This window comes from Python bivittatus, unplaced genomic scaffold (genome assembly GCF_059951505.1).
Source record: "Python bivittatus isolate LINGU-HERP-01145 unplaced genomic scaffold, Pbiv_v1 ctg000670_np1212, whole genome shotgun sequence".
NCBI lineage: Eukaryota > Metazoa > Chordata > Lepidosauria > Squamata > Pythonidae > Python > Python bivittatus.
Window position 1 is genome coordinate 13,129,440 of NW_028277094.1, and position 23,738 is coordinate 13,153,177.

Here is a 23,738-nt window from a genome sequence, read left to right on the forward strand (position 1 = left end):
GGCTCCTCTTGGTCTGGGGAGCAGAGGTTTATGGCTGAATCCACCTGTTAGAGTCCCTGTAGCGAGTTCTTGCCTGGCTGCAGGAGGAAAGCAGCAGAGGCCGATGCGTTGAGGCTTCTTAAGGTGGCCGCTCTTTCTCAGTTGGCACTGATGTGCTCTTGTTCTGACAGGTCTCCCCTTGCATGGAAGGGAGCTGCGCAGAAGCACGTTGGTCTGTGTTCTGCAGAGTCATGAGGGGTCCCCCATATGGCAGCAGTAGGGAAAAAGTTACGGGCCCCCTGACCAGGACTGCTCAACAGGAAAGGTATTAAAGAGAGAGCCAAGGTGTTGGAAGGCCACTTTGATCTGTCCCACCTCTCACAGAACCTGCTGGGTGTGACTCTGCCCAGCCAGCTCTCTGCTCACCTGGGATTTCCTTAAGGTTGTCATGTAGTGAGTTGTTCCAAGGAGCAGTCAGTGGTGAGGGGGTGGAGAGAGAGAGGAGGTCAAAAGTTCCTTAAAATTGGGGAGCCATTTCCCCCTGCAGGGTGGGGAAATGGGAAGAATGCCTTAGTCAGTTATTATCAGGAAAATAGCTTTAATGGTTGGCAAAGGTTAATGGTGGCATTGCTGCGTTGCATTAATCTAAAGGTGTTTTTTTTCCAAACTGTCCTCCAAGCTTTGCCTTTGTAAGCCATACAAAGCCGTGGTCCCACACTCCTGACCCTAGGTCAGAACAAGGCAGGTGAAACTGCTTCCACAAACCCAGCCTCTTGCCTCAGTCAAAGGGGAGCTAGACCAAGGGTGTCAGTCCAGCCACAGAGGAGGAGGCAACATCTACAGCTTAGCTTGCTCCTTTGCCCAAGAATGCTGAGCCTTTCTCCATTGCTGGGATGATTGGGAGAAAGCAAAAAGAACGCTGCTATGTTTTTTTTAATTGGAAGTTAATCCGTCATGGCTTACAACTGTTATACAGAGCTTATACATCCACCCACCCCTCAATTCATGGAAATAGGCATGAAGATTTTCCTTTCTGCAGAATGTCTCTTGGCTCCAAATTTCTATGATGACATCACCGTTCAGGAACACCCATGTGCTTCTCCATGTTGGCCACATCCATGAGTGCTTGTGAAATTTTCTAGATGGCTGCCCTGAAGCCTTGCAAGGAGAGGTGGCTACATGCTGGCCCTGCAACCTGGGAATGGCCCCGTCTGGGACCTTCAAGACCAGCACATTTAGGCTGGACCAAAGAGCTCCTAGGCTGTTGCAGCTAGAAACGGCCTGGTTAGTACATAATTCCCAACGCCCCCCAGCCACCTGCTGTTCGTCTCCCAGGCTAACCAACCCTCTCTTGGATGGCTGTCCTGTCTTCAGACACAAAGGAATTCGTTGGACCTTGATTTCTGCATACTTTGAGCTCTTCCTGAGTGGAGCTGTTAGTTCTTTTCTCACTTGTGTTCGTATGACCGCTTCCATACCCTCAGCCACACCCTCAGGAAGCTTCATTTCCTTATTACCTGCTAGTTTCTGGGAATCCTCACAGCTTTGCTACATCTCCCCTTTTCTTTTAAGCAAAACATTTACCAGAACAGGGATTCCCGAATATTTCAGTAGGGCTTTTTAGGTTTCGCCATGCCTCCCTCTAGATGTCTATTAATCTTCCCTTGCGCCCACTTGCCAGCTCACCTTCACATACTGCCTTCCCTCCCATCAGCCCATCCAGCCCCACCAGTTTTCGTCCCCAAAGCATTAGTTCTTCTTCTGAGAATAGATGTATGTTTAGGAGGATAATTTCACACTGAAAGATCACACCAAACAACTTCACATCCACTTTGGAAATCCATATTCTGGAGCATTGCTAATAGACCATCAGGGAAACAAACTCTGGTGCCAACAAATTGTTGACTGAGTGAGAACTGCAGTGGGACAGCTGGTCACCCCTGGGCACGTTTTGCTGGCCCCAAAACAATTCCTTGGGAAGGGCCAGAAGCACTTCAGGGTCATCCCAATCATCTTGTTTCCTTGGCACCCACTTTAGAAGGAATTGGCCTCTGCTAGAGGTTTTTCTTTCTCAGTGGCCCAGACACAGTTAAGCCCCTATGTTCTATCTCCTTCCTTCGCCCTTAGGAGTCAGTGAAACTACTCAGCCCCTATGAAGACCAAAGAGCAGAGCTATGAGTACTTGGGATGAGTGGGCAGATGGAGCAACACTTTGATCCCAGAGCAGGCGTAGCAGATGTTTGCTGTGGAGTCCTTTAATCTGCCAAGGCCAGTATGTACCCACCCACAGAGAGCAGGCACATATTGGCCTCTTCAAAGCCAGAGGCTGAAACAGACACCATGAGACCAAAACAAGGACTCTTGCAGTGGGCACCTTGCCATCCTGCTGGAAATGTACCTTTGGCAGGAGAAGGCAGGGCAGGAAGATCTTGACTTCTCTCAGAGGAGGCATCCAACTTAAATTGCCCTAGGATATGCCCAGGCATTCTTGGTTCTATTCTGCCATCAGCCCTCTTGTCCTAGGCTCCAGCAGCTCAGTTTTTTTCACTCCCTTATCAAGGACTTGCAGGTTTCTCCCAGAAATGGTGCCTATTTTATCACAGCACAGAGCCATGTCCTTTCTCTCCCCCAGCCCGATATCCTTAAGTCCAGTTTCCTCTTCTGGGGCTATTGTTCCAGAACATTCAAGAATCCTATGGAGTGGGGGAGGAGAGAACAGCAGGATCTGAGACCTGGTGGGCACCTGTGACTGCTCCAAATGCAGACATCAGGCATTTAGTGGGAGAAGGTCTTCACAGCAAATACAGCCCCAAGAGCCTTGAAGAAGCTGCAGCCATCAGACAGTTGACAACACTCTGGTAGTACCAAGCTGGATCAGGGAGGGACAGGACTGGAGTGCTGAGGATAGAAGAAGGGTTGTGGAAAGAATAAGCCCATCTGTCTCTCTGCTTACCTGTTCAGTGTGTCCAGGTGAGCCAGAGGGCACTGCATAGGTGCTCATGAGTGCCTAGGCGCTGCTACACATAGCCAGTCTGGTTATATGCGCTGGTCTTTGGAGACGCAATAGGTGGCGGGGAGCTCCTGTCTGCCACGGTCTGAGAATGGTAAGGGCTGTAACAGGTTGCTTGCGAGTCCTGGGGTGGGCAAGAGGCGCAGAGGATGGCTCCCCCAGCGAAGGAGACTATGGAGGACAGGATGCCCAGGTACAAGGCCTCCCCAATCTCGTACTTCATGCTGTCGGGCACCACAGGATTGTAGAAGTCACGGAGGATCACATGGATGTTCCACACAATGGGGATGAAACTGAGCAGCCCCCCCAGGACAAAAGCTACTCCTCCCATAACAGCCACTTTGTCCTTTGCTGGTGAGCCCTGGGAGAACACAGTGCATTTCATCCCTGCAGCAGAGACAATGGAGGCCAGCAAAGATACAGCAACAGATGTGGTCATCAAGGCTTGGGCTACCTGGAGGTCAGCGGGCAGGTCAAGCAGAGAGCTGTAGGTGTCACACTGTGTGATGCCTGTGCTGTAGGTTGCACACTCCATCCAGAGTCCTTTGGAGAATCCAACAGCCGTGATGATGCTGGAGCCGATGTAGGAGCTGGTCCTCCAGCCGGGCAGCAGCGTGGCTATAAGGGCACCCAGCGAGCCCAACAGCCCCAAAACGTAGCCTACCAGCTGGAGTCCCATTGACACCATGCTTGCTGTCTGCTATTGCCCGTTGGTGTCTTGTTCTCTGTGCCCTTCCCAGGCCCCACAGTGCTGGCCAACTGTAGGTTGGAGAAAATGTCTAGAAGATAGGGAGCTTGAAAGGAAACCATCCTGGATTAATTATTAGCTTCTGAAAAAAATGCCAAGTGCCCTTTGTCCACCCCCTTATCTGTAGAAATTACGTCCTGAAACGTAAAAGAACTATCAGTTATGATAAATAGGACAAAGGGAGGAACATCCATTTCTTTTAACAATCACTGGTTTAAGAAAAAATTCTGAAAAACTGCTTGATGAGAAGCAACTGCTCATTTCTCAGAGGAAGAAGCATATAGCGAGCGCTGTCCCACTTCGATGTGAATGTGACACTCAGCCACTGCAGAGGGATTTCTGGTGAATGGAATAGCCCTGCCTTTTGAGTTTTCTATTTCATTTTTTATTCATGGCCTCGCTATGTATTTTGGACACTTGTGCAGAAAAACAAAAATATATATTTTTTTAAAAAAATCTTTCATAAAAAGAAAAGTGATAACAATATTTTTTATTTATAATAAAAATACATTAAAATGAAAAAAAAATGATAAAAAAGAAGTGAGGAGCCACGCTTGTACTTGCTCACACTGTATAGAGTGGGTGGGTGGGGGAGGAGGGAACTACCACTGGCAGCCCCTGGGTGGGGAGAGATGGAGAGTGTTCTTGATTAACCTGCTCAGCTGTGGCATTTTTCCTCTTCACGCTGGTGGATCCTCCTCCTCCTCCTCCTCCTCCTCCTCCTCCACAAGGCAGTGCTGAGCTGCTTCAGGTCAGCCAGGCCTGAGTTCAGCTGGAGAAGAGGGAGAATGGGGGAGCTTCGCAAATCCCTTGCCGCCTCCTCCTATGAAGAAAGGGATTTTCCTTGCCAGTCACCCAACCTGCTGGAAATGGGGTTTGGCTTCCATGCTATCCTCCCACTGCAGTTCTGCCTGCACTGATTGGCAGCAGGGTTGTGGGGGGGGGGTCCAATTGCACTCAGAGATGTCCCCATTTAATCTCTATTTTTGGTGCAAAAGCAAAATATTTCCCGCAGCTCCCAGCTTGTTTTGTGGGTCCACCGAAGCAGCTTTTCCTTTCCCGGTGGAAGTGGCTGTTGCGGGGGAGGGAGGTGGTGCTCCTGCCTCCCCCCAGGCCCCTCACAGTCTTGGAAGGCAAGCCAGGCACAGTCCTAACACCTGTTCGGGGGAGGGGCGAGTGGGGGTGGTAAGCAGTTGCCCTGCCTGGGCGCTTCCTCTGGGCAATGCCACTCTGGTACTCGCCCAACAGGGACTGTTTGGGGCGGGTTCCATGATATGCCGGAGAGTAACTCAGGGCAATATAACCGCAGTATTGGAAACAAAAACGGGCTTTGAGGCATCGCGCAAGGGCTGGGGCTCCCACCCGTTTCACTCGCGGACTGCCCGCGCACGTCCGTCGGAAGCTCAGTTTTCGCCTGGCTCCCCTATGCGTGGGTGGCGGGTCGTTGGCTCAGCTGGTGACGATGGCCGCCAGAAAGCTAAGGGCGAGAAGGAGGAGGCATTTTGCTGGCAAGGAAACTAACCGCCGCAGCGACCCCAGACTAGCGGAACGCCGCGAGTCCAAGGCCAGTTCGGTGTGCGACCGAGACAATTCCCTTGACTGTCAGCAGCAGTAAAAGCAGGCGAGAGGCTGGAGGAGCGGCCAAGGTTTCGACGGACAGGCCGTGCCGTCTGCGGGCTTCTCTTCCTGCTTTTGGGCCGGTCGGGTTCCCCTTGCGGGGGGAGGAGGCACCATCCAACTCGCCTCCCCAGGAATGTGACCGGGGAGGGGTTGCACTGCAGGACAAGCAAGGAGCCGGTGCCGTCCTGGCACCCGCTCAGGCGCGTCGCAAAGACTGCCCTTGGGGCGCCTCTTGCCAAGGCTGGTCCCTCAACGCTCCCAAGGCCCCTGGCGGGACCTCTGGTCCTCCTCCTCCTAGCAAGGGGGCCTGCTGAGGGGCGGGATACGGCTGCCCCCTCCCCTGGCCTCGGGCAGCCTTTGCCCGGCGGTGTCGTTCGTTCGGTAGACCGTGGTTTGGCCCCAGGCTGGTAAGAGCACGAAGGGGCCCCAGGGCTGCCCAGTCCGCCACCTAGACAACCCCGTGGGGCCCGTGCAGGAGAGCCCTGCGGAGAGAACGGCTCCCGGGCAGCTCGCCCCCGAGGTCCCCCGCCAAGAGGGGCTGGTTGTCCAACGGGAACCCGTCCTTCCTCCCCAGCTTTGCCCGAAGGCGCCTCTTTTTACTGACTGGGGGGCTTTGCGCAGCAAAATTGCCCGCCCCTCATCTTCCTTCGCTTTATTGGCCAAGATGGACTGCCGCCCGGGAGCCGCGCGGGAAGGCGGCGGGAAGTCTCGGCACCGAGGGCCGGCGCGTCTGCCTTCTTTGCACGGGAGCGCTCCTCGCCGGAGAAGGCTCGCTCCGGACGGGACAGCCTGAGCCGAACAAGCCGGGGACACGCACCCGCCCTCCGCCAGCGCGTCTCCCCCGGCGGCGTCCTGGGGGAAGCCACTCTGCGCCGAAGCCCTCGTCCCGAAAGAGGGAAATCCCCGGGGGTCGGGGCGCAGAATTTCCCTCTCGCGTTCAGCCCCACGCTGGCCACCGGCGCGGCTCCTGCCTCCCCGGACCACATTTCCCAGAAGCCCACGCGACAAGTAAAGGCACTCTTTAGCCCACCCATTTTCTTTCCCGTTTGGAGAATGGATTGGCTGCCGGCCCGCTCCCCCTGGCTGAACCGTGCGACTAGATGCCGCGGGGGGCCAGGGTCCGTCTTGGGCGGAGTGGTCCGTGCGAGCTCCGCCCTCGAGGGCGTGGCTGGCCAGGGCGCGCGGCAGCCCCCGCCCCTTGGCTCCTCCGGCGGGCCGCGGCGGCCGGCTGCCCCGCCGAGCTTCTGCAGGACCCGTCGGACACCCACCGCGAGGAGCCAGGCGAGCGAGCTGAGGCCGGGCAGGGTGCCGCGGATCAAGGACGCGCCCTCGGGCGGGGGTAGGGGTCGTCTAGGAGAGTTTGATGGAGGACGGGGCACGGTGGCTGCCTGAGCTCTGCATCTCTCGCTCCTAGCACCGGCGGCGAGGCTGCCTCCGTCCTCCCGAAGGCGCTCTCAACTTGCCCGGCAGAAGGCAGGAGTCCCAGGCGGATCCGAGGAATTCCGCGGGCCAGGCGAGCGGGCGCGCTCTGGCAGGCCTGGACCCGTGGGTGCTCCCGATGCCTGGGGGTGGCGCGCATGACGTCAGCAGCATCCTGCCCTCGCTGCCTCCCGTACGCCGCCTCGCTGTTGCCATGGCAACCTCCTCCCCGACGGCAGAGGTAGGGGATCGTGCACGCCAGGAAGGCTTCTCCCTCTGGGAAATGCGGTGGGGGGGGCCGGCGGTGTGTGGAATGGCTGCTCTGCCCGGCTCCCCTGCTGCTCCCTACGACTGCAGAAACTCCTCCCTCCCCCGCGCGAGTGGCGGACCAGACCACCGCTGATACCGCCATTCCTGTTGCCCCTTCCATTCGCGGCAAAGCTCTTACTCCCCGTGCAGCCTTGATAGCCTGCAAGCCAAATTGCGGGGAGAGGATGCCTGAGAGATGGGGGGGGGGGCTCGGGTCACTGGTTGCGACGTCTGTAACTGAGATGCAGATCACATTTGGACTATGGGATTGCCACTCCCCTCCTTGCGCAGAAGCCCTGCATTGTGCAATGCTGGTGGGGGGGGGGGGAAGAGAATGCTGCTTGTCTTCCATCATCTGATGTAGAACTTCATGCATGCAGGGGTCTGCCTTCAGTCCCCCCCTCCCCACAAATCTGTTGATGTTCCTGGCAACTGTGCTGCCGACATGGACTCTCAGCTTCTGGAGATGTTTTTCCATCATCCTTACCTTGTGGGCGTGCTGTCTGGCCTTCCTTCAGACAAGAAGGGCAGCCACTGGGCTGGCCAGGGCAACTGGGCCTCAAGAACCTTCCTTGCCACTCAGGCATGGAGGAGGGGAAGCAGAGCCAGAGAATCCACTGGGGTTTTTTAACTGGTTTGCTCTCTTCCTAACAGTTGGCCAAGCCCCTTAACTAATGGGGTGAAGACCTAACATGGCAAGTAAGTGAATTCTCTGCCCAAGGGGGGAGGCGTGTTTTCCATCCATCCCAGGGGAGGGGGGCTCAAAGCCAAGAGAGGAAAAGTAGGCTGCATTTGCCACCCTTGGCCACACGTGGCTGGCTGAGTTTGTTCCACCTTCTCGAAGGGGCTTAACAGATCCAGGGCTAAAAATGCGGTTAGGAGGGGGCGGAAGGCTGCCCTTGGATTGGCCCAGGCCTAGTGGAGAGTCAAGGGCATTTTGGCCATTGCTGGAACTGCCCTGATCTGAGGTTACTTTGGCAGGAGGGGCCTCCTCTCCCATGCCCGTGGCTCACCCTTGCCTTCTCCTAACTGCATGCCAGGTAGCCTTTTAAAGTGCCACATCTTTGTGGTGTTGCCTCCGTCTGATCCCCAGCCCACCGCTGAGGCAGACTGAAGTTATCTTTAGCTGTTCCAGTTTGAAGGTAGCGTTTTCCCTCTTCACCCAACACAGTTATTGCTGTGAACATGACTGCGGATGCTTCATCAACAAGGTGGCTGATGACGTGGTCAGGTGAATTGGGCTACTTGACGTGTGGCTAAAGCCCCAGCCCACACTAGATCAGTGCCACTTCCTTAATCACAGGTTAAGGAAAATGAGCGGTGCTTGCTTCTCCTGCCACTGGAAACGTTTGCTGGGAGGGGACGTGAAGCCGGGGGACCTACCCGTTCCTTCCCTGAACTTGTCCTGCACTGAAGCAGCAAGGGTGAGGAAGAATAGGAACTGGCGGAGAGGTCAGAGCCGTGGATGCTGGCAGACATTTCTGCCAGTTCCTGGACTGGAGGATAGCCCATGTCTGTGCCTGTCTTTCAGCTTTCCTCGCAGCCCAAAAGGCCCATTCCATCCTGAAGCGCTTCCCACGGGCCAATGGCTTCCTGGAAGAATTCCGCCAGGGCACCATTGAGCGCGAGTGCGTGGAAGAGGTCTGTAGCTACGAGGAAGTCAAGGAGGTGTTTGAAAACAAGGAGAAGACGGTAGGTGGGTCTGGCAGCTTTTGGTCTGGGAGAGAGCAGCAAGGGTGGGATCCCTGGTCTTTAATTAGCGTTCTTCTTTGCACCAGGTTTCCTCACTTCACTCCAAAGGTGTGGAGGTGAATCCATCTGGGTGAGGGCTTCAGCCACTAAGGAGGGAACTGGCAGATTAATTCCAGGTGCTAAGGAGCTGGTTTGGTGTGCAGCAATAAAATTTGTTCCATGTAGTGTATGAAAAGGCTCATTATTCACTGCACAAAACAGAAATAAGAGCCCTTGTTTGCATGGTGTAAAAGAGTGAGGAGTGGGCAGGTGGGTGAGAGGAAAAAATTTGCATGAGAAAAACAGAATGAGCTAATAGTTGGGGGAATGGAAAACAAAGAACTTGCTAGCCAGCTAAGGCCTAAGGAAAAAGTGTGTATTTTAAGTTAGAGGGATAAGTATACTGGAGAGTCTTGTCTTAGTGATTTCTCCGGGCATTGACTCCAAGTGATGGGACTGAGTGATTGCATGTGGGGTGGGGGTGGGGGTCTTGCTCTGTGGGCATCAGCTGCCTTATGAAATACTCCAACTCTCAGAGCGGTTGCTTGGCTCCTGGTGCAGGGGCCCACATCCTTGCGCCACCTTGGAGCTAACCCCTCTTGGGGGGCTGAGATGGGAGGATGAACTGTTGATGACTGGCTTTTCCCACCCCTGACAGATGGAGTTCTGGAAGGGCTACGCCTACTCCGTCAAAGATGCCTCAGATGGGACAGACCGCTCAGACGCTATGTACGTGGTGGTGCCCCTGCTAGGCGTGGCTTTGCTTATTATCATTGGCCTCTTCATCATCTGGCGCTGCCAGCTACAGAAGGTCACGCGCCACCGACCCTCCTACCCCCAGAATAGGTGCTTGGCCAGCCGAGCAGCTCGCAGCTTGCCCAGGGTGATGGTGTGCCGGGAGGCCTCCCCCAGCCAGAACGAAGCCCACTGCCAGCGGGACCTAAGTGGCAGAGGGGCTGCCAATGGTGAGTGGGGGCAGGGGCTGCCCAGTCAGCTGGCCAGGACACTCGGTGACCCTGACCACATGGCTGCACCCCTGTCTAGACTGTGTGGTGCCACTCCACCCCCCTCGTATGAAGAAGTGACGGGGCAGCCTGACTGTTGTGGCAGCAGCGGTGCAGAGGAGCCCAACTTGTCTTACAGAGATCCCCCACCCAAATATGAGGAGATTATGAGTCCCCTTCGCATCCCTAGGAAGTAACGGCCCCCCAGATACTCTCGGCCAGGTGATGCCATCACAGAAAAGCCTTACCCTCCATCCTCACCAAGTGCTCCAGAGGTGGCCAGCCATCCACACCCTTCACCCCTTCTGCTGGGAAGTTGCAGGACCCTCAGCTTGAACGGTTCTGGTTGGTGGGAAGTCACGAGAAGCAAGGCTGTACTGTGTCCCGGGGGTCCCCGAGGGCTTTATGGGAAGCACGTTGAACAGCTGTTTGGGTGGTGCCACGGGAAGGAGGCTGGGCCCTACTGCACCCCCATCCTGCTGCAAGGAAAGGCTGCTGCGGCGTCCAGGACGGGGCATTCAGCACCCTTAATTTCCACCCTTTGAACTTGCTTCCGCCAAGATCTTGGCTGCAGCCAGCGCTGATGGCAGACAGGGTGGGGTGGGGGCTGTACTGCTCCTTCTGCCCACCTGGGATATTTCTGGCATGGTAGGGAGGAGGAGGGCAGATATTCCTTCTTGGTGTGTGTCTGGCCTGGGAAAATATCACCCCTTCTTTTCTGCTCGGCTCACTTTCTCTTTCTACCCAGCACTGCTTTGTTCAGCCAAAGGGGGGGAAAACCCCACCTCCACGCTGGCTGCCCCCGTTGAATGCTTTCTTTGTCTGCGGATTAAGCCTTTGTGTGCAGCCTCCTTCTCCAGAGAGAAGTAGCCCAAAGCAAAACTGAGTTACTGTGTTCACAAAGCCAATGCATTGATGATTGCCATTTTCTGATGTATCTGTTGTGCTGGAAGGGTGTGTGTCTGTGTCTGTGCATGTAACCTCCGTGTGCCGAAGGACAGAGAAGAAGGATCGGCTCTTCTTCGTCTCTCTTGCCTGCTGGAAGGCACAAGGTCCTCTCTTTCCCCTTTGCTGTCTTGTGAGGTCTTATCTCCCTCCCTCTCCTCTCCCTTCTGGAAATACATCAGGACATTTTCTGGGCCCCCAGGCTCATCCCACTGGGCCAGTCTGTGTCTTCCTCTCCTTGAGGCTGCCTGAAAGTAGACACTGGGAGCAGCCCCCTGCCAGGGAAGACTCTGGATGGACATCTCTGCTGGGGACCCCTTCTGCCTGCAGCAGCATTTCTTCCCCAGGCAGGATCCGTGCCTGACCTCCAGGTCACTCGCACTGAATGTTCTGCCCCCGCGGTAGAGCCCTTTCCCTTCGGCACCTTCTTTGGGGCCTTTTTCCTGCTGAATCGGGGGACATCCTGCTCCTCCCTTGCCTTCAGTGCTCTGCGCCCCATAACCTTGGCTGCTTTCCGTGCGGCCCTCTTCCGTCACTGGGGTCCCCTGGAGAGGGACACGGGGGCTGGCACTCAGCCCAGGCTGCAGAGGCCCACCTGCAGGAACGCTTGTCTCCCTGCCAGAAGGAGCAGCTGCTTGATGGTCACTTCCCTGGACGAAGCACACACACACACTCACTTCTTTCTCAATGGTGCTAATGCATAGCCAGGTGTTCCCTCCTCGTGTGACACTCTGTGTGCTGCTTTACTGTATTTATACATTTTGTTTAAACTGAAAGAAACTTCATTTATCATGGGTACTAGATTGTTTCTTGCACTGTGTCAAGACCAGGTCACGGTTCTGATGCAAGCTGATCAACCAACCACAAATTCACTGTGGACAGTGGCGAAATGTAAAAAAAAAAAAAAAAAAAAAATCAAAACCAAGCATTGTAAGTAACTCTTCTTCTCCCTTCACTGCCTGCCTCACAGTGAGAAAAAGAGCTGCCATCATGGCATCAACAACCCCGAGCCAAGGGAGACTCATGGGAGAGCTCCCTTTCAAGGCCACGAGGGCATGGGGGCAGGCAGACGGGTCTCCGTGGCAAAGGGCTCTCTCTCATCAGCAGAGAGGGTTGGCTTCTGACTGGTCTCAGGCTGCTGGTGAGGATCGGGGTTCTGTGCTGAGGCTCCCACTGAACTCAGAGGAAAGTCAGATGGAGAACATCTCACCGAAGAAGGATCTGAAGGCAAAATGTGAAGCTGCCCAGCCTGCACCCAGGGAGGATGGGCAAAGGGCTTTGTGGGAGTGGATGCTGGGGTGATTTAACCCACAGAACAGGGTTTGTGCCACTGGTATGTTTATAGATCAGATCCACTTGTCATATTGCCGCATTTCTACGGTATCTAAAGTCTTCCTGTACATTAGCCTTCTCCAGCCTGGTACTCCCTGCCCAATGTGATGGACTGCAGGTCCCATGCTGGGGGGTGGGGGGGCATTAGGATTGTACTTTTCCAGCTTGTGGTGGACATCGGGCTGGAAAAGCCCTTCCCATAATGCAGATGTGAAGGGAGCCAGCAGGTTGCTGGGGCCAGACTCTGCCTCAGGAGTACTTGCGCGATGGATGGGCTGACTTCGTGAGAGCGCAGCCTAACAAAATTGGGCGCCGGTGCAACGCGAGCCTCTGACCCAGCAGCTAAACCCCTTTCAGCCGCCCTGTCCTTGAAGCTCCCTGGAAGAGCGGGCAAGCGGGGCGGAGAGGGATCCCTGCGCTGGAGGCCTTCGCGCGGCAGGCAGGCAGGCAGGCAAGCAGGCAAGCAAGGCGACCCCAGGCCCTACTCGCAGAGGGAGTTCCGCGGAGACGCCAAAGAGCTGGGGCGGGATGGAGGCGCCAGGCTCTGCGGGTGGGAGCCGCCGGCGGCTGCCTTCCGCGTCAGCAGGCGAGAGCCGAGCTGGAGCCCTCGGACGTCGGTCGGGGTCGCAGGCTGCCAGAGTCAGCTGACCGCGGAAGGACGCCAGCCGCCCAGACCCGGCGCCTTCCGGCCGCGAACGCGAGCGCTGCGCGGGGGGCAACTGGGGGGCGGGCCGCGCCAGGCCAATCGCGGCGCGGGCCGAGGCCACCGACATCACCGGCAAGCGGTGGACTGGCGGCGGCAGGTGGGTCCTGAAGTTGGGCACAAGGAAGGAGAAGGGGACAGGGCGGGACGAGGCCAGGCAGGGCGACGGGCGATCCGCCGCTTTTACTCCTCCTCGCCCGTCCCGGCCTCCCCTGCTTCCTCCTTGTAGGGTTCCTTGCTGTGGTGCGAAAGCGTTAAAGAACGCCTGTGACCTGACCTGTCCACCGCGCCCGCACTCAGGAGAAAGAGATTGTGTGCGCGCGCGCAAGAGTTAGACCGGTGTTTGGACGCTGGTCAGCTCGCCCTGTGGCAGGCCCCTCTTGCGGGCATGCTTTCAGGGCTGAGCGAGGGGAAGGCTGTTTAACATGGAGGCCGTGCCGGGTCTGGCTGGCGAGAATCCTCACCCTGGAGCCCGGCGGCTGCTCGGCGGAGCGTTTGTGTTCGGGACTTGTGTTAGGGAGAGGCCCTCTTTCTGGTGTCTGAGTGGCATCGCAGGATCTCTTTTCCAGGGGGAGGGGGCAAAATCCCAAGATGAGCTCTCCTGTCCCCACAACTCTCGCGCCCGCGCTTGAGCGTTCGAATCGCTGCGCAGCGAGGAAAGCCTTTTGGCAACCGCTCCCGTTACAGGACACCGACGAGAGGGCCATGTGCTCTGCGCGGCTGGATAAGGCCAACCGAGAGGCAGCCTTCAGCGAAGCCGTCAGCCGGCTCATGCGGGTCCCCAGCCGGCTGAAGGTGGCAGTCGACGACCTGCCTCTGGATCCGACCCAGGACTTTCCCCCGTTTTTCTGGATGCAAGTCCCTGAAAGGCTTTTGCCGGCAGGTAAAGTAGGGAGCCCTGTGGGGTGGTGGTGGTTGGGGGGGCTATTCACAGTTTCCATATATTGCCATACTCCAGACTGTCCTGGCAATTCATCATCATAGAAAGGAAGGCAAAATAAATAAATCAACAGTACATCAGTTAAGTGATGCCTGCTGGCCCCAAACCCATTGCTGACAATTACAGATTAACAGTGCCATTTTAACAGCCTTGCACCTCACCTTTGGGGAGAGGCTGTTCCAAAGTGAAAGAGATGCAAGAGAAACATTTTCTCCCCCACCCCAAACTCTCTAGCAGAGGAGACCTTAAGTATCCCCTTGGGGGGTGAACACATGGGGTGGGAGAGTTATACTTGAAGGAGATGGCTTGAAGATACCCGAGAGTCAAGTTCCGAAGGCCTTTATACCCCAAAACCACATTTTTGCCTGACAACCTATTGGAAACCAATGAAATGTCTGCAAAACCAGTGTTATATGGTTGCAACAGCTTACATGTGCTAGTGGGTGGGCTGTTCAGTTGCAGTTTTTTGGTGATCTTCAAAGGCAGTTTCATGTAGCAATGGAGGCGAATATGTGTAGTTCAGGGTTGAACGGCGGCGTCCTTGGGGTTCTCTGAGCTTGGTTCTTTTCTTGCAAACGTTTCATTACCCAGCTAGGTAACATCTGATGCTGGTGAGGCGATCTTCTGGTCTTTTGTCTCTTTTGGAATACCAGGCTTCCAAGAATTCTCTTGCATATTTGCAGTCAGAAGACATGATGAAAATTCCTTAATTGCACAACACATGGACAGACTCAACCACAGTTTTAACTGGGAATCTGTCAGCATTTTAGACCAAGCCAAATCCAAATATGCAAGAGAATTCTTGGAAGCCTGGTACTCAGACAAGGCAGCAGTTAACAGACACATAGAGATAAACAGCGTCTACATACTGTTCAAAAGAGACAAAAGACCAGAAGATGGCCTCACCAGCATTCAATCACCAGCAGTCATCTCCAGCAATCATCACCCAGATAAGCAAAGTTCACCACCAGGCACACAATCAAGCAGTCAACAGATGCTAATCAAGGAACTACCAGAGAAGCAAAACAGAGCCCCCACCTCCACCAGCACTGGCACTGCAGGCCACAGCAGATAAATAGAGAGCAAACCTCATCCCATCTTAGCACTGAAGATGTTACCTAGCCAGGTAATGAAACGTTTGCAAGAAAAGAACCAAGCTCAGAGAACCCTGAGGACTCTGCAGTTTCATGTAAAGCACATGTCCAGCTTTGGGGGAATGAAGGCTTGAGTTATCGTTATGAAGATCTCTTGCTCCAAATGTCCCTGGCTGGCCTCTACCTGCACATCTAGCAAGAGTTGTGAATCCAGAACTCCCTAACTTGCTCCTTTGGGGGAATGCAAACCTGTCCGGAATTGAAACAGGAGCTGACAGAGAGCCAGATGATTTTTGGACAGTATCTTCATCTTGCAAGGGTTTTGTTTTCTTCCTTTGTTCCATCCAGAGCAGTTGGATGACCTGGAGTGGAAATGTGTAACTGGCTTTTAATTGACAGATGACCTCTGCCAGTGAATTCATGTAGTAGTTTAAAACATGGAAGGGACAGTTGGGCCCTGCATCTCCTCTGAGGATGGACCACCTAGCTGACCTTTCTGACTGACTGCAAGGAGCAAAACGGCTGCAAAGTAATGCCATCAGCCCTTGTGGGAGGTCCAGACTGCTGTGACTGCTGGTATCAAATACTGCAGAGAGGATGAAAAGTTTGTTGTGGGAAAAATGCCCACTTAAGTAAGGAACCGAAGCCTTTGGAGGCAGATGCAACGAAGCATCTTTTCTTGGCCTGCACAACCACAGTGATCACTGGGCTCTTTGCCAAGGGAACGCAGAAGACTCCCGAAGCTCGCAAGGTTACAGGCTGTACACCCTCTGAGGTGATACACAGGACATACAAAAGTGGTATACATTATAACACAACGTTTACTGCAGGAACCTGGATCTGATAACAACAATTTGGGGTGACCCCACTGTGGGCTGACCCGGCGCCTCTACGTTCTGCTCTTCTAAGGAGGCTCCAAGCCTGCCCTTTCTACTGATACTAGCACCTTCGAACATAAACAATGTCCTTTATTGTGCCCATATATTGACTCTCTGCACAACCTGGTTTTTCTTATCTGCCTCCTTCCCCTCCAGGGTCATCCGGCAGTTTCAGTTTGCCCAGTCTGCCTAATATGCACTTCAGAATCATACATGCAAGGATACAAGATTATTTGTCCCCTACAGGTTGCACTCCCCATATGCCGGTCCTGATTCCACCAAAGCAATCTGTGCACTTTCCATCTTGTGTCCAGGCTTGCAGCCTAACTGAAAGAGATTCTGACAATCTGCTTCATCCAGGTCACTCTGTAGCTGACATTCCACCACCTTCTCCACACGTTTTCCAGAAAGGGAAGCTGGAGGCAAGGCAGAAGTTGCCAGGATGGTTGGACCCATAATGAATTTCTAGGGGGCACACAATTGCTTCCTTTAAGATAACTGAAATGCCTTTTTCCCAAAGTCCACCCAATCACCCCACCTCCAGCAGCTCAGAGGTGGGGCATGGATCTAGCTGCAAGGGGTCATAACTCAGGCCACAGGATGCCCTCTCCACTTCATGCATCCTTCCCTCAATCAAGTTATGGAAGAACAAGTCAGCCCAGCCTAAAGTTTCTGTGAGGTATGGGTGGAACTGACACATGAGAAACAAGTCTGCTTGCCTTGCTGTTAGCATGCGAGCCCCTTTGGTAATCTTCAGACATTGCATAGCCCTCGCCTCGCCTCCCCCTCCCCCTCCCCTTCCTTCTTTTCCTTTCCTCCCCCCTCCCCCTCCCCCTTCCCCTTCCAACTGGAATGATGCTGGGAGCTGGTGATGCAGTGATGGCTTTATGAGAAGGTTTGTGGCTTAAGGAAGGATAACCCATAACCTGTCCTCGATCTGAAGTGCAGGGGAGGGGGGTTTCATTTACTGGATTGTACCTGAGGTTCCCCCAAGACCACGGGGAAGGGATACTTGATAGAACTCACTCCCAAGATCTCTAGGAAGTTTTCCCTTTGTGGGACTGGTGGGGTCACCTTCTTTTTTTCCTCTCCTTTAGAAGTGAAGGCTGTAACTTTCCAACCTCTGGCACAGCGACATTGTCCATTTGCTGATGGTCTCTTCCTGGAACCAGCCACCCATAAAGTCAGTGGCCAGCACACGTTTCTGAGCTTTGCCTCCCAGCCTGGACCTCAGAAGAATAAACCACTGGTACTGAATTCAGAATGTGCCATAGTAGCAAGAAGCCCAGGGGTGGGGGAGGCTGAGACCCCAGTTTCCCAAGGTGACAGAGAGGTCTCTGAGGTCACACCTGAGGGGAAACCTCATTCTATGCTTCATAAAGAGAATGCACTTGAACTGAATGACCCCTGGTCCATCAGTTGGGTGTGGGGGCCGGGACAGGAGCAGAAGAGGTTTCCCAGGACTTTAGCCATGCCTGAATCCATTGCTGTGGGTTGAATCCAGGAGCCTCTGTGTGAAGAGCAGGTGGTCTGCTACAGAGGGTGCTTTGTCCTGCTCCATCCTTGGGAGAAAGCAGGGATGGTCTTGCTGGGGTGGAGAGCAGGAGAGGAGAAGAACATGGATATCCCCCCCAACAGTGTGCACGTGTGTGGTGTGCCTGTGCATAACGCTTCCAGGCTTGAAATCCTCTTTCCCAGTCTTCGGGCTGCAAGTGCTGATCCTCACTGGACAGAGCAAGGAAACCAGCGTGCCACCTGCCCTCCACCTATCTTCATTGCAAACTCTTCTGAGCCATCAGTTGAACCAGCCCCAAATGCACAGGGGGTGATTTTCTCGCATCTTGCCAGTCAAAGTGGGCAAAAACTATCTATGGCATGTTCCGATAGCTCAGAGGAAGTTTTGCTTGCAGTGGCTGATGACTGATGGGTGACCAATTTCTTTAGGCTCAGTAGAGAATGCGCTAATGGGAGATGTGGGTGCACACGTGTGAGCAGGGTATCTGCTTGTGGTTATGTGTAATTAAGAATTAAATAAGCCAATGGCTTGGTTTGCATTCTTACTGCTAGGGAACTGCAGGGGGATGTGCCCTGGCGAATGCTGAGACCTGTTGGCTTGGTGCAATATCTCATGCGGTGCCAGGGAGCCATGTGGAGCGGAAGGCCGTTGGCCCTACTGGGCGTCCTGGGCTGTTGACAGAGCTCCCTATTACTCTTCTGGAGGGCCTCTTGGAGGGAGGTCTGCCCGTTCACAGGGCTTCCAGGGTCACTACAGAGGCGGCTGGGCAGCCCAGGTTCACTTCCTTGCCTCTTGTGTCCAACAGACATTTCTGGATACAACCTGGGGACAGAGGATGCCAGTCGAGACCCCTCAGGTGGCAATGGAGAGGATCAGGCAGAGGCAGGGCAGGTAAGAGAAAGCAGTGGAGTACAATGTCTCACTGGGAGGAGGGAATTTCCTCTGTAAGCTGCAGGTTCCCTTTGCAGGTACAGGAGGCAGCCTAGGTTGCAGGTGTGGGGCTGTGGTTGAGACAAGGAGAAGGTAGGCAAGAACCATCCCAGTCACTTGGAGCCTCCCTTTCTGGCTGGCGAAGCTAGCATTGGCTTCTCCCCCTTCCAAGAAGCTGGGGTGGGGCCTGGCTTAGAGTGGGTTGGCATTTTATAGCTAGATGAGGTGGTGAGCTGTGCCAGTGCACAGCAGTGGCCACTGGAGGAAGGGAGGAGGCAATGCAGGGAGGAGGAGGAGGCTGTTAAGTGTCTAGAGGCCTGTCAGTTGGTGCAGTGGGAGGAGGGAGACATTTCTGGACGACATTTCAAGGCTTTCTGTTAGCTCAGCATGCAGGGCTCAGACGAGAAGGCTCCAGTCACAAGAAGGGGACTTCTTTTGGCTGAAGGTTAGGAACTGGTGTGGGACGTGGGGGCTGTCCTTCTTAGGGGATTTTTTAATCAGAAGCTGGATGGCCCCTCATTGGCCATAGCTGTTGGCTTCCCGCACCAGCTGGAGAGATACACGCGGAGCATGGGACTTCGAAGAGATGTCTGACTGCTTCTGGGCTTCCACAGCAGAGTATCTGTCTCAGTTTGAAGTTCGTTCAGTTCACTGTGAATATTGAAAGACAAACCATAAAAGGAGGGGACTGGGTTTGGTGTCCCGAAAGGCTTTCTTTTTTCTTTTTTTGCAAGTCCTTCCACTTCTTTTAGAAGGTCCATTTTCTTCAAGATTGAGCTTGTGGGAAGGACTGCTTGTCCCGTCTGTGGGCAAGCAAGGGCTTGCTCAGCTTCCAGCTTTAGGGAAAATCACCACTCTGCTTATCACCGTGCAGGCTGGAGCCAAGCACCCTGCCTCCGTGTCCCAGGTTCCCAGTTTTCTCTGGGGAGAGCAGGATCTACTCCTGGAGGAATGTCCTTCAAGCACTGCACTTCCTGGGGCTCCAGCTGCTCCAGCTGCTTTGGAAGCCCAGACGTGTCCAAATCAGGTAGCCCCCAACCACTCTGTCGAGCTCTGCATGTAGCGCACTGGGAAGCGGCGCATGTTTTTCAGTTAGGAAGAGGGAAGGGGGGTGTTTGTGTGCACAGCAGCCACATCTTCAATGCTGAACAGACCTGCCTGGACTACTTTCTCTGGTATGCTCCCCACACCATTTATTGCCCTGTTTCCCCCCCACAGCCTTTTAGTTTTTATCTACAGGTCAACCTTAAATATCAGTGCCTTCTGCACATGTTCAGAAGTAATTGACCAACTTCAGCTCTGTGGGACCCTTTCTTCAATCTCATAGTGGCTCCCTTCCTGATGAATGCATCTGTGAACACTTCTGCCTATTACTGTTAAGATTTATCAGCTTGGCACCAACTTGTCCTGTAATAGGGTATACTTATGAATACACACATGCTGGGATGTGTTGGCTTGCCCCCCCATCTCCCTTCTTGCCCTCCCATCTCCCTCATGGCTCCCCACTTGAGCCATGAGCCCTTCTCCCACAATACGGGGGGGGGGGGGCGGCTGCAATTACCCTTCCCCAGACAAGCCCTTGGTGGCTCTGAAACACTTGTGACCTCCACTCCCTGTGAGATGAATGTGCTAGGCTACAGTCCTTTTGGAATGAGAGTCCTGATTCAGGAAGAATGTGGGCCTATTATGCATATCAAGGTTAGGAAGCAAAAGAAAGTCGAAAGGAAATAAACCTTGCTGCCAACAGTTGGGGTTTTTTTTAGATCTCAATGGCTGTTACTCCAGCCCAGAATTCTTGAGTGCGTGTCTGCAAACACAGACCTGTATAGAGAGAGGACAAGATGTAGCAAAAAGACACACTGAATACAAGCTAAAGCAGATTGGCCTCTAGCTTCGCTCTTCTCCAGAATGTTTTTTCATTCCTGGATCTCCAATTCCAGACTTCTGGGATTAGAGCTTTGGCTTGGCTACGGGACAAAAGGAAAAATAAAGACAAAATGGCCCTGGCCCTTTCTTTCGTTAGCAGCCACCTGAGAGGAGGCCCTTCCAGCTCCCGACCGTCCCATCTCTGCCCACTCCCTAGATCAGGGGGTAATTTAGAGTTTCTTTTAATCCCGGTTCTGGACCGTTGGGGATGCAATTTCCCCCCATTTACCACTCCTCCTTAGGCAAAGAGAAAGTTGCTTCCTTTGGGTGCTCCTTTTGAACCTCCCCTCTCAATTTCTCTTCTCCCGAGCTAGCATTTGTTTTATGCTGTCCTGCCTTTGTCAGCTGCTGCTCTGGGCTGTCTTCTCAACTGACTAGAACCAGGATGCACACAGGAGGGTATGTGCGTGTGGCCAAGCAATTAGAAATTGGAAATGCTCTTGGAACTACACATCTCCCCCACCACACCCCCATTGATCTAGTTTAGGCTCCTGTCTTCGATATGGCAGAGGATGGTCTCCTGCTTGCCCTGAAATAAGCTTCAGGTGTAGGGCCCAGAAAACTGGACTCTGTGCAGCGAAGACGTTAGGATAGCTGGAAGTCTTGGACCACTCCTGCTCTTCCTCCCTCCCTCCTCTCTGCTCCTTCCCTGTATGGAAAAGATGTGTTTTCACCTCCTCCCCTTTAGTTCCCGGGAGATGAACCTGGTCTCGGATGGATCCCCAGAGGAGTCTGGCACCCCAGAGATTATGGCAATGAGGAGGCAGGTAAGGGAGAGGGCCACGAAATTGGCCAATTCAGCCAATGGATCTTCCCTTGTAAGGCACTGAGATGCCCCCAAAAGAGGATCCCGTCCTGCCTCTTGGGCATGGGGTGCACAGTAATGGCCAGGTAACTTTCTCCTGTTCCTCTCTCCTGTTTCAAATGCAGTTGTCTAACATTTCTGGGCAACTCCGTGTGCTGGAAGAGCAAAGTGTGAGTTGGCGCCAGAAGGAGCTGTTCATTTACTCCATGTTGGTCTCTGCCTGTCTCTTTAACATGTGGCTGTGGCTCAGGAGATGACTCGCTCAGGACAACCGTGAAGGAAGATGATATGGTCAGCCGTGATACTTGCAACCAGCCGCCCGTGTGTGCCACTTAGTGTTATTGGTCCCTAGATGACCAGAAGCTTTGCTGTGTTAAGAAGAAGGATGTGCCCTGGTGGTGAGGGGAAATGCTGCCCTTCCAGAGATGTCCTTGATCCTAGGGAATGGAGGTGGTGGCCCTGGAGAAGAAGCAGGCGCGTCCCTGGAGCAAATGGCCTGGAATGTGGCTTACTTTGCTCTTCCCCTCTGGGGTCAGAGACATTTGGGCTGGAATGCTGATGTCATCAGTGGGTATGGAACTGCCTGAGATGATGTTTCTTAAAAGCGAGTATGTTTCTCTACTGCAGCAGGAGAAGGGAACTTTTTTCCCCTCATCAGGGCATGAATTCCTTAAAAGATCCCAGATGAGAGTCTTTTCAACAGGAAAAAAAACACAGTGGCCATAGAACATGGGACAGTTGGAGGAAGCCTCTTTGCCCATGCCAAATGCTTGGGGCTTCTCCCCCATAAGCTTCAGGTAGTATGACCAAAGGCAAAGGCATGTGGGAGTTGTGTGTGGGATCAGCTGGGAGCGTGAAGTTGCGTCCCTCTGCTTGGAGTCTGCAGAATTACAACTGCACCGAAGATGCGTGTCATCCACAGGCTTGGCCAATGCTCCTGAGAGCCTTTCCCTGGCCTTCTGCACCTTCTTCTCCCAGCTGTATCATCCAGAACAGAGAAGGTCTCCTGGCCACAGGTGTATCTTGGGAATATTTTATGATATTGGGAATTCTGAAGCTTTAATAAAACACCTGTTTAGTTAACAGTCCTCCTTGCTTGGGGGTGGGATGCAAATACAGTGCCTTGTGGCGTCCTTGCTCCAGCTTTGCTTCTCTGCGCAGCACCTGCCCTCTGGAATGAGGTTCTCCCCCACAGATCCCAAAAGCCCCCACCCTGCTGGTGTTTCAAAGGGCCCTAAAGACCTGGTTCTTCGGCCAGGCCCTTGGCGAGGATGACTGACTCCCCTTTCTTCCCTTCTGTTCCCCTCCGGGTTTGTTTTCTTTGCCGTTGTTGTTCTTTTGAGCTGTTTTTGTAGTGTTCTTTGTTTTAAAATGTTTTTAACAAGTGTAAACCGCTCAGAATCACTGGGAGTCAGGTGGCAGATAAATGTAATAAGTCGTTGTTGTTGTTCCCTGCAATGCCCCTCTTGGGGTCTAGAGGGAGAAAATGTCTTCTTTCCTATTTTCACAGTCTTTCCATGGGGGGACTGGCATTGGGTGGCCCTCTTCTTCACTCTTTTTCAGTCTCCAAGAAGTCAGAGACAGTAGTCCTAGTACGGCTGTGCTGTGTGTTTAAGAGCATGATAATATTGGAATTTGGCTTTTTAGGGGGCTCTGCCCATATCCATGCTGGCCTCTTTTCACATTCCTCCTGTTTATTAATAATTAATAATAATTCTAACATTTGCTTCACGTGGGGATGTGTAGAGAGTAAGGAAGATGGGCCTGATGGAGATATGCAAGCTCTATTACCAAAGCAATGAAGGGTGAAACGTATCTTAAGTCCACAACAGACAGAAAATATGTGGAAGAGGCTGAGACAGACACTGCCCTGGGTCGCAGGAGTATAAGAAGGGAGAGGAGGTCCAGCACAATCAGACTTGGAAGATTGTTATTATAGCCACTCTCAATAAAAATAGTTTTAGCCTTCCTGTGGAATTGATTTCTGGGTCTGGTCTGCCTGGTAGGGCTGACAGGATGGTTTGTAATGATGCCTTCAATATCTAATTTGTATATAATCTTTTGGAACTTTGTTTTTGTACATGATAACTGCAGCGAGATTATTGTATGCACAAAGATGGAAAGATTCAGCACTACCCACAATGAAGGAATGGTTGGTGAAGATGATGGAACTTGCTGAGATGGCTAAATTCTTTGATCAGAGAAAAGACAATCTCTATGTTTATTGCTGACTGGAAACCCCTTATAGGCTTTTTGCGTGAAACAGAAAAAAATGAACTTATGATTAATGGCTTTGAAGATTAGATGGGATAGATTATAGAAAGAAGAGAGTTATGTTGTAGCCATAGAGTAAAAGGTAAATTTATAATTGTACTTATAACTGCTATAAAGAAGATCGGAAGCTACTTTTTTGAATCTTTTTTTCTTTCTTTTCTATTTTTCTTTTACTTTTTTTCCTTTCTTGCACTTTTAGCTTTCTCTTTGATTTCTTTTTCTTTCTTTTTCTTACTTTTTTGAAAAAAAATCTTTAATAAAAATTATATAAAAATAACTTGTGTATAATTTTATTAAGAATTTTGATTATAATAAAATCTAATACAAACTAAATTTAAAGAAAAAAGAACAGAAAGAAGGAGTAAAAAGTGCAAGGAAAAAGAAAAAAGAAAGAAAAAGAATATAATAAAGAAGAAATACGTATATAAAGAAGTGATTTCCAACCTTCATCATAACAAGTATAAACAAATTTAGTGGTTTTTCACCCCCTCTAAGGTTACAAACGTTTATCTCTTCATCCCATATCCCATCTCTTATCTGTAAACAAATCCATAAAACATCCATCTTTTCAGCCC

At 52.8% G+C, this 23,738-nt stretch overlaps 3 protein-coding genes across 8 annotated transcripts; 2 read left to right on the top strand and 1 right to left on the bottom strand.

Moving 5' to 3' along the window:
• Positions 1 to 1,403: 1,403 nt before the first annotated feature.
• CLDN2 (claudin 2) lies at positions 1,404 to 3,763 on the bottom strand. The gene has a single exon (XM_015891349.3). It carries the CDS (start codon positions 3,675 to 3,677, stop codon positions 2,997 to 2,999), a length of 681 nt encoding a protein of 226 aa, XP_015746835.1. The 5' UTR covers positions 3,678 to 3,763; the 3' UTR covers positions 1,404 to 2,996.
• A 2,485-nt stretch (positions 3,764 to 6,248) lies between these two features.
• PRRG3 (proline rich and Gla domain 3) lies at positions 6,249 to 11,686 on the top strand. The gene is made up of 4 exons (XM_007443658.4): positions 6,249 to 7,017; positions 7,740 to 7,784; positions 8,617 to 8,777; positions 9,475 to 11,686. The coding sequence occupies exons 2-4, from the start codon at positions 7,778 to 7,780 to the stop codon at positions 10,015 to 10,017; spliced, it is 711 nt and encodes a 236-aa protein (XP_007443720.1). The 5' UTR covers positions 6,249 to 7,017; positions 7,740 to 7,777; the 3' UTR covers positions 10,018 to 11,686.
• On the top strand, positions 9,475 to 23,602 carry LOC103064653 (mitochondrial fission factor). 6 transcript variants are annotated; one of them, XM_088151825.1, is made up of 7 exons: positions 9,475 to 9,545; positions 13,488 to 13,683; positions 16,810 to 16,961; positions 18,034 to 18,119; positions 19,033 to 19,185; positions 20,773 to 20,851; positions 21,015 to 23,602. In XM_088151825.1, the coding sequence occupies exons 2-7, from the start codon at positions 13,506 to 13,508 to the stop codon at positions 21,144 to 21,146; spliced, it is 780 nt and encodes a 259-aa protein (XP_088007951.1). In that variant the 5' UTR covers positions 9,475 to 9,545; positions 13,488 to 13,505; the 3' UTR covers positions 21,147 to 23,602. The 6 variants fall into 6 exon arrangements, with proteins under 6 accessions (XP_088007951.1, XP_088007950.1, XP_007443721.2 ...); XM_088151824.1 differs by lacking the exon at positions 9,475 to 9,545 and adding an exon at positions 11,843 to 12,900; XM_007443659.3 differs by lacking the exon at positions 9,475 to 9,545 and having other exon boundaries at positions 12,911 to 13,683.
• The last annotated feature ends 136 nt before the right edge of the window (positions 23,603 to 23,738 follow it).